The following is a 9,763-nucleotide window of genomic DNA, read 5'->3' on the forward strand; positions in this document are numbered from 1 at the left end:
AAAAAAAGAAAAGAAAAGAAAAGAAAAAGAAAAAGAAAAAAAAAAAAAAGTTCGAATGTATTCTTTTATCTTGCTCACCGAACGAAGGAAAAGGAGAAGGAAAGGGCAGAGAGGATAAAGGAAAGGAGAAGGGGAGGCTAGTGGATGGATGGGTGGATATGGTTTATGGTTTTTGGTTTATGGTTTATGGTTCTCTGTTGCACTCAAACAATGAAAAACATTTACGAAATATTGAAATATTGAAATATTCAATTTGTTATATTTGGAAGAGATGTGAGTTACACATTTAAGGAGCTAAAATGGATGGGGGGCGCAACCGCACCCTCGCCCAAACCCATCCTTGAGATAGTTTCAAAGGGTTTAAGGATCTGGAAGAATGGACAACTTGAAATGCAGTTTACCTCATCCTTTTTGTCTTGTCGCAACATTTTGGTAAAATTAGTACAGTTCGTTAAATTAGTTGGTCCTCGCCAATGTATTCTTCGATGGGATTTAAATAGGCGACGGAGGATCACTGGTCCATCCTTTTGTATCCTTCCGTCTTTGACAAAACAATAACAAAGGGCAAAGATACGTATGCCCCTAATCTGTACTTAATGTGCACACCTTTATTTGGACGGAGTCTTTACCTCTCAATAATGCCTTCAAAATTGTTTGAATCTCGGTCCGCCAAGCAATCTCTTGAAAATGAATATGATCCACTCCACAGCATGTTCATATTTACTCAAATCACCTCAGAACAGGAGAAGGGACAGAACCCAAGTTGGGCAGACGAAAAAAAAAAAAGAAAAAAAAGGCGCGCCTTGTCAAAGAGAGCCGAAAACGTAGCCGCCACCAACTTTTTTTATATCTCAGCCACAGGATATATATCACGTGAACATAGACTTTCACACCTCACTTTTTTTTTTTTTTTTTCAATCAAAACAAAAAAAAAAAAAAAAAAAAAATCCATTTCATCCTACACATCCTTCCATCCTATCCTTCTCCAAAGAAATTAGCCACACACCAGTAGTCATAATGTAAGAAACACGAAAGGGAGAATTGATGGATTGATCAAAAATCAGTCAATTCGGAAAAAGAAACTTCTTTCTTATGGATCGTACAAGTTTCAACAATCATGGCTTGAATTATTTGATCAGGAACGTTATTGAGGCAATGAAGCCTTGGTTTTTTTTTTATCTTTTTTTGGAACAAACAAGAAGGAGCAAGTTTACACAGTATTATTTTATCCTGTTCCTGCTCAGACTCTTTCCCTCGTCAGGAACAAATGATTACTCTATTCATTTTTTTCTTTCTTATTTGAAATAAAAGCTTTAACGCTTTTCAGACAATATTTCACGAGGGCAGGATTTTAGACAGGAAAAAAAAAAAAAAAAAAAAAAAAAAAAGAACCTTGGCTCTAAGACTTACAGGATGCAATAGGAAGGCGATTATAGATCTCTCTCACTTGACGATATACACTGTTACTGATCTCTGGTTATCACAATTGCGTCAACTATTCAAAACCGTTTCTTCCTTTTTTTTTTTTTTTTAAAAAAAAAAAAAAAAAAAAAAAACAGGGCCGATATCGAGAACAAGACCGCCACTATTGAGGAGATTGATTCTGACTCTGAGCAGCAGACCTCTTCCTCCTCCCGCGTCCAGTCTCGTGGAGAGATCAAGGCTCGCAAGGCCCTCAGCAAGCTTGGACTCGTCAAGGTCAAGGGCGTCAACCGTGTCACGGTCCGTCGTTCTGGTCAGCCCATCTTGGCCATTTCTGGTCCCGATGTCTACAGGTCCTTGAACTCGGACACCTACGTTGTCTTTGGTGAGGGCCAGAACGAGGATCTTAGCAGTTTGCAGTCCCAGCTCCAGGCTGCCCAGGATGTCCTCAAGGATTCTGGTGATGCTCCTGAAGCCGCTGCCGCTGCCGATGCCGATGCCGATGATGCCGATGATGACGATGAGGAGGTCGATGAGGAGGGCCTCACTAAGGAGGATATCGAGCTCGTCATGGCTCAGGGCAACGTCAAGCGCTCCAAGGCCGTCAAGGCCCTCAAGGCTCACAATGGCGACATTGTCAACGCTATCATGGTAATATTCTCTACAATTTTTTTCTTTGGCAGTCTATTGTAATTGATACAAGTTTTGGTGGATCTCCAACTCACATGATCTTGATTTTATTTTATTTCAACAATAGGAGCTTACAATGTAAAAAGTCTTTTCTCACACCCTCCTCCCCACCACAATTTTGGAAGACTAAAAGTTTGTCATTATTTCTTTCTATAAAAACATTGAAAAAAAAACCCCCTCTCTCTCCTTTATCCATAACGCCTTTGTCAAGTACGGAAGAAAGTTTCAAGAAATGTGTGAATGAAAAAATATATATATATTATATATATCTTATATAAATATATTTAACAAAAAAAAGCGTAATTGTTTTTTTTTTTTTTTTTTTCTTTTTTTTCTTTTTTTCGTCAACAGCACAGCAACGTGGAATTGTAACCTTGTTGACTTGTAAAAAAAAAAAAAAAAGAAGCAAATATTCCCTTGGGCATATTTGTACACAGCAATTGCCTATCTATCGAATATTGACGTGAAACTATAGCAATATGAGCATGAGCATAGGCATTTCAAGAAAGCGTAAGCTTTTTCTATGTTTTATGTGGCATTAGTGTGTTAGATCGGACAAATCGTAGAACATGGTCATGCCCATTATCAAGGCGGATTGCTCTAAACTCCTTTCATACATGTTCAAAATGCAGCGAAGCTCAGCTCTCTTTTAGGATCGTTTATCATTTCATGGCTTACTGCTTTTTCTTGCTTTTTTTTTTTTTTTTTTTTTTTTTCCAGTTGGTTCGTGACAAGCTTGAGTGTAGATGATAAGATGATAACCATTGTAGGTTGTCACGTGAATGATTGGTCCCTGGTAACTTGTTTATTTACCCTTGGAAGAATATGACGGAAAAAAGAAAAAAAAACCTCATTTCAACATTGAGGGGTAGTTCTACTCATGGCATCGACGCGGTTCAAGAATGTGATTGCAGCCCAATTGGCTGAACTCACAGGAGGAGACGCTTCAGTCATTGTTCGCGCGATCGGCCGACCCAAAGTCAAGGGTCATGGAACTTTTACCGTCTCTTTACCTCGACTCTTCCCTACTCAAAAAAATGTTTCGGAAAACAAGTCTCCGGCGGGATTATTGTTACCAGAAACTCTAGGAGGGGACAAGGGCCTCAAGAGAAAAACAAAAAAGGGGGAAATAAATGATTCAATTGCTCAAGATGTCAGAAAAGAGTTTTTAGCAAGGATACCCCATGAGGTATATTTTTTTTTTTTTTTTTTTTTTTTTTTAAAAAAAAAAAATAATATACACATTCTGGATGACATATTTAAAGGGTGTTTTCTAGGGGAGAGAAAAAGCATCATTAACGCTGATTCTCCTTTATTATATTTTTTTTCCCCTTCCCTGTGGGTTAAAAGTTTGACACAAGCGGTCCTATTCGGTCAATTACACCAGTTGGTCAGTTTCTTAATTTCAGTGTGGATGAGCGTCAGTATACACGCGAGACTATTCTGGAGGTCGTGAAAGCCGAGGAAACAAAACAACAAACGCTCTCATCATCAAAGGCTGGATCGACAACACATTGGACTCGACAACAGATCGCTAGTCTTGGATATGGATTAGATCCAAGCCTTGGACAAGGTCAAATCGTGGCTATGGACTATAGTTCACCCAATATTGCAAAACCATTTCATGGAGGACATTTACGTGGAACGATTCTCGGCAATTTTGTCACACGATTGTTACGAGGATTTGGATATCAAGTAATTGGTATCAATTACTTGGGCGACTGGGGAAAACAATATGGTAAGTGTAATTACTTTTTTTTTTTTTTTTTTTTTTTTTTTTTTTAAAAAAAAAAAAAAAAAGAGAGAGAAAAAGAAGGCTTCATTAACTTATTTCCACGGGTTGGATTAATATCACTCTTCTTATATTTGTAATATGTATAGGTCTGATGGCAGTTGGATTTGATCGTTATGGCGACAGAACTAAACTTCGTCAGGATCCTATAAAGCATCTTTACGATGTATATGTCAGGATCAATCGAGACATCTCTGAAAATCCGGAACTAGATAAGCTTGCAAATCAATACTTCAAACAAATGGAAGAAAACGATCCTCAGGTTCTATCGCTTTGGCAAGAATTTCGTTCTCTTTCTATCGATTTTTATAAGGTGATCTATAAGCGGCTTGGAATTGAATTTGATGTCTATTCGGGTGAATCCGAAAGTGTCAAATATGTTCCCCAAGCATTCGAGCTCTTACGTGAGAAGGGACTTTTAAGGGAAGAGAGCGATGGTGCCTGGATTGTTGATCTGACAGAGTATGACTTGGGTATCTGTGTATTACGTCGGGCAGATGGGACAACGTTGTATTTAACCAGAGATGTGGCTGCCTGTCTTCAACGACAAGAGCTTTTCAAGTTTGACCGACATTTGTATATGATTGGAGATGATCAAAACTTGCATATGAAACGACTGTTCAAGATCATGGAGCTGGCCTTTGCAGAAGAGGCGGCTACTCATTCTCAAACATCTTCATTACCCCATTGGAGTCGAAACCTTCAGCATATCTCCTTTGGTAAGGTTCAGGGCATGTCAACTCGGAAAGGTAAAGCCGTGTTTTTGGAGGACATTCTTGATACTGCTCAGAGCACTATGTTGGAAAAGATGAAGGAGAATGAAACAAAATTTGAAGCTGTCAAGGAATTATTCCAACGACAGCAACAGCAGCAACAACAGCAGCAACAACAACAGCAACAGCAACAGCAACAGCAACCACAAGAATGGAGTCAACACAACGAAGAGAGTGGTGTTGAACTAGTTGCGGATCAGTTAGGGATTTCTGCGGTGGTGATTCAGGATTTCCAAGCCCGTAGTTCCAAAGGATATGAGTTTAGCTGGAAGCGCATGACGGATTCTATCGGCAACACTGGCATTTATCTTCAGTATGCTCACGCACGTCTTTGCGGGTAAAGTTCTGAAGCGCCATTTACCATTTGTTTATTTATTTAAAGTTATTTTATTGTGTGTAGATACGGGGACTGATAATTCTAAAATATTGTATGAGCAAAATAGGATTGAAAGCAGATCGGGTGCACGGTTGAATTTTCAAGCTAATACGGATCTGTTGACAGAACCAGAAGCGTTTGAGTTGACAAATGTGATTTCCATGTACCCGGAAGTAACCTTGCAGGTCCTTCAAACGTTTGAGCCGTCGATGGTTGTAAATTATCTGTTTGAACTCTCACATGCCATCAGTTCCGCTAACCAAGTGTTGCAGGTGAAATCTGTGGCAGAATCTGGGCAACAAGATTTGGCAGAGGCTCGAATGTTACTTTTATGGTCTGCACGCGTAACCCTTGGTAACGGGATGAGACTTCTTGGACTTGAGCCGCTAGAAAGGATGTAAAAAAGGAGAAAAAAAAAATAAAAAAAATAAATAGTGTACTATATTATTTCTCTTTTGATTGCTGCTTTTTGAAACTATGCAGGAAGTAAGCTTGCTTACGCATTGATCATGGTAAAGTAGTTCGTGAGCCCAATTGAACAAGTTTGGAGTGGAGACATAAATGGCATTTCAAGACACACGTACTTTCCTGAGAGCAGGGAAAGGTTAACTGTGATGTCTTTTCAGGGAATAAAAAAAAAAGAAAAGAAAAAAAAAGTTTTATGTGTCACAAATATTGACCATCAAGGGGGTGGGGAAGAAGGATCTCAAGATGGGATAGACCTTTCTGATTTCTCTTTTCTGTTACCTCTCGTTTCTCCTTAACGGTATATATCGTCGGTATATCTTGTGGGCTATCAATCCCATCAGAGATCTCCATGAGCTGGAAAACATTGCTGTGACATCATTGAGCAACGATCCGAGAAATTTTATACTCCTGGCGTTTCATCATTTTATTTTCATGAGACAATGCAAATAAATGTGATGGGAGGGATCGGGGCAAGAAAATAAAACCTCAAAAGGGAAAATATTGCACGGCTGCGCTACGCTTTGGACTACTGGAATGCAAAAAAAAAAAAAAAAAAAAAAAAAAAAAAAAAAATATGCATACATGCATACATACAAGGAGTATGCGGCGACAGGGGGAAATATGCGCAATCTATCTCCATCCTCCCTTATTTTATTTTATTTTATTTTTTTTTTTTTTTCCAGTAGCATCTTTCACTTTCAAGAACCAGAGCAAGGAGCTTGCCGATGAGGCGAGTTTACTTTCAAATGTTAAAGGTAGAATCGAACCCCTGGAGAAGGACGGAAAGAAGGAAAGAAGGAAAGAAGGAAAGCAGGAGAGTAAAAGGAGAAAGAGAGAGAGAGCGAGGCGAGGACCTGCTTCGAATAGATGACTATTGATCGGCCCAGGAATTTCATTCCTTCCTTCCTTCTTTGTGGCTAATTGACAATATCAACAAACAAAATAATGACCTTGTACGAGAGAAAAAGAACCAAACAAACAACAAGGCAGCAAACACGCACTTTTAAAAGATGTATACAAAACCTTTGTCCATTCGTTCAGTTCATTGTCTCACATGGACGAAGACTAAGAAAGCGAGGTAGATGTTTTTCAATGTCAGTTCTCGTTGTCGAATGGCGTAGAAAGATATACTCTTTCTCTGTACAACTGTCTACTGTATACAAAAAAAAAAAAAAAAAAAAAAAAACTCTTGTGTTCAGATTCTTTGGTGTGGATTCCACTCAGTTCGGCTCAGGTAACCGTACATTTCATCTTGTAAAGGTGGACATGATAACAATAATGTGGCAATACTGATGGGACATGGACTCATCTCTCATATGCTAAATAGCAATGCAACTTGAGCATTTGATAACTGATATCCATTTATTGAGATAATAAAAAAAAAATTGCTTTGGCTAATCTTTTCCCTCCTCCTTTCCATTCGATAGTTGTAAAGAAATGTCCAAATGGATAGTTTCATGGCGAATCGGCCACATAGTGAGTCTGCTTTGGACTCGTTTCTGCACGAGATGATAGTGATGATAATGACACAAGTACGTTGGAGTGTATATCCAACTCCCAATAAATGTAGGGATTAATGTAATTAAATAAAGCAAAATGACATTTGTTACATTTGTAATATTTGTAATTCAGTAGATTAGAAATAGGGGGCTTGTTCAATGTCTCCGATTGAATGCTTTTTCTCTTTTTTGGTGTTTCGTCTTAATACAAAGAATGTTTCGTACCTTACCGCATTTGATCGTGTGTATGCAGTCGTTGTAACTCATGGACTCCATCTTCCATTTAAATACTCTCACTCCTCCTCTCTTTTTTTTTTTTCTTTTTTTCTTTCAACTCATCCTTTTTTATTCACTTCAAGTACTTCGAACGGCTGTTGTTTCGATATTTTTCCTCCTCATCAAACAATCCAGCTTTCTCTACACGCACATCCCACACCCGTTTTACACGGCATTGTACATACATACATATATATACTATCACTCTTTACTCTCACTCTCCACTCTTACAAAATCACCATGAAACCAACCAGTCTTTTCTTCATCACTGCGCTCATCGGTGCCGCAATCATCAATAATAACGCAGCAGAGGCCTTGCCTATCTCCACTATTTTATCTTCCCCTTCACCTCATCGTCATCATCATCACCATCACCTTGCTGAGGCATCAGCATCAGCATCAGCTCCCGAGCCCGTACCGGCTCCTGCACAAGTCTCACCCTTTGCAGGACGAACACGACCCAGATCCTCAGCCTCGATCCCCAAACATCGTCGGGCCTCCAAAAAGATCAACAGGATCTTGACCCATGATCACCATCACTCCATTGCTCGCCGCGCTACTTCTTCTGTTGCCTCTTCTTCCTCTTCTTCACACTCTCAGCCTTCGATCAAGAAGCGTGCTTCGCACCAAGGACATGTTGTACTGGATGAAGAAGACGATGATGCCGGGAATGAATTGTTGGACACCGAGACCGAAGGCTTGGTTCGTCCAGATGATGATGATACTATTGAGGGTGAGATCATTGAGGAAGAAGGAGAAGAAGGAGATGGTCATCCTTTGATGGCCGAGGAGATCGAGAACGATATCGATCAGCTCATTGCTCGAGCCAACTTTATGAATCCTAGAAAAGCTATTCGTATCTTCACCAAGTTGGTCCGTAAAGAGTGATGGTGAATGTAAAAAAAAAAAAACAAAAATGTATATATACTCTACTATCTTTTCTTCTCCCTCCATTCCAGCATCATTCATTGATTGGTGTGTAATTACTCTCTTTTCACCCTTATTGCATATTGCATTTGAAATAAGTAGTGAAATGTCTACATATTGGTTTTCATACTCTACATATATAACATCTCCAAAATTCCATCTGATTAGATGGACAATAGAGACATAGAACATTTATTCAGTAATAGACCTTAAACTCATTAGAAGCTGTAAAATATGAGAAATAAATAAAAACTTTAAAAAATTTTAATCCATATCTGTGGACTCAAATACTCCAATTGTTTGGAATTTGTCCATGTGAATGATACTTCTTCATGTCTTCCTATTTGGCCTTCTCTCACATCGCATCAATCCTTTTTCGATACGCGTCCATGTGTCTAAAAATGTGTACCATCCCGAGACTTGGAAATGTACCTCAAGACATTACGTGACGGGGGCCCAATAAAAGGGACCCTGCCTATCAAATATTTCAATGCTTTTGACATTTCATTATTTCGCCAATCGCTGCACAAAGAAATTCAGACGAAAGTTCCAAGATACGCTGTGCACAGCAATCAGCTCTTTTGATGCTCTCTTCCTGGAGGTTGAACCTGCAACCTGAACATGCTGTATTTAGATCCGCTCTCCAAAGTTCTCTTTCCACGAGTGTCCGACTCATTCCCTTCGACTGGATTCTTAGAATTTCAGTCCCCCAGCTTTCAGGGAAGATCACACCATGTTGTACTTTTTTTTTTTTTTTTTTTTTTTTTTTTCTTGATACGCCACAACATCCTGTCTTTCATGATCATTAATACATTAATACATATATATAAAAAAAATTCCTTTTATTCATTGGAGAGCGTATCCCACACACGAGCACGCACTGCCTGTTAGTAAATTCTTAGTCTTGTCATTGGTGCTTTCCACTCCACGACCTTGCTTAAATCCCACAAGGAAACTTCAAGGAAGTCTATTTAATATTTATATACATATAAACAGAGTCAGTGATAGGCTTGGTAAACAACATCAATTGCTGTATAAAGAGTAATAGGATTTTACCTTGTGGAACTCCTTTGCCCTATCCCACAGGAGGACCTGAAGGAAGTCTTTATTAAAAAGTATAAACAGAATCAGTAATAAGCTTGATGGACAATATTAATTGTTGCATAAAAAGGTTTTGAGGATGCTACCTTGTGGAACTCCTTTGCCCTATCCCACAGGAGAACTTGAAGGAAGTCTATTAAAAAAGTGATTTTCATTGAAGGTCCTTTCTTTACTATTTGAATGTATGCCGGCATTCCACCGGCGTTACCGGTATCCTTTCATCTTAAGTTCATATTTAATAAGTCCATTGAACACCGTCGAAGAGTAGACCATATCATCACTAATACCCACTGGGGGTATTTCACACCAGTGAATTTTTTTTTTTTTTTTTTTTTTTTTTTTTTTTACCTTGTGGAACTCCATTGCCCTAATCCTGTTGGGAAGGAAATCTATAACGAAAACAAGGATGGGTCAGTCATAGGACGAGGTATACAGTATC

At 38.9% G+C, this 9,763-nt stretch overlaps 3 protein-coding genes across 3 annotated transcripts; all 3 read left to right on the forward strand.

Moving 5' to 3' along the window:
- Positions 1 to 933: 933 nt before the first annotated feature.
- Positions 934 to 2,412, forward strand: BCR41DRAFT_350410 (NAC domain-domain-containing protein). The gene is made up of 3 exons (XM_022023663.1): positions 934 to 1,019; positions 1,560 to 2,073; positions 2,180 to 2,412. Coding segments are annotated over exons 1-3 (531 nt in total). The 5' UTR covers positions 934 to 1,017; the 3' UTR covers positions 2,195 to 2,412.
- A 417-nt stretch (positions 2,413 to 2,829) lies between these two features.
- Positions 2,830 to 5,454, forward strand: BCR41DRAFT_380554 (hypothetical protein; the record flags this gene model as incomplete). Its single annotated transcript, XM_022027268.1, has 4 exons — positions 2,830 to 3,301; positions 3,463 to 3,850; positions 3,994 to 5,014; positions 5,121 to 5,454. The coding sequence occupies exons 1-4, from the start codon at positions 2,993 to 2,995 to the stop codon at positions 5,452 to 5,454; spliced, it is 2,052 nt and encodes a 683-aa protein (XP_021882774.1). The 5' UTR covers positions 2,830 to 2,992.
- Positions 5,455 to 7,359: 1,905 nt separating this feature from the next.
- On the forward strand, positions 7,360 to 8,464 carry BCR41DRAFT_350412 (hypothetical protein). The gene has a single exon (XM_022023664.1). It carries the CDS (start codon positions 7,537 to 7,539, stop codon positions 8,182 to 8,184), a length of 648 nt encoding a protein of 215 aa, XP_021882775.1. The 5' UTR covers positions 7,360 to 7,536; the 3' UTR covers positions 8,185 to 8,464.
- Positions 8,465 to 9,763: the final 1,299 nt, after the last annotated feature.

The sequence above is a fragment of the Lobosporangium transversale genome (genome assembly GCF_002105155.1).
Source record: "Lobosporangium transversale strain NRRL 3116 chromosome Unknown BCR41scaffold_12, whole genome shotgun sequence".
NCBI classification, from domain to species: Eukaryota; Fungi; Mortierellomycota; class Mortierellomycetes; order Mortierellales; family Mortierellaceae; genus Lobosporangium; species Lobosporangium transversale.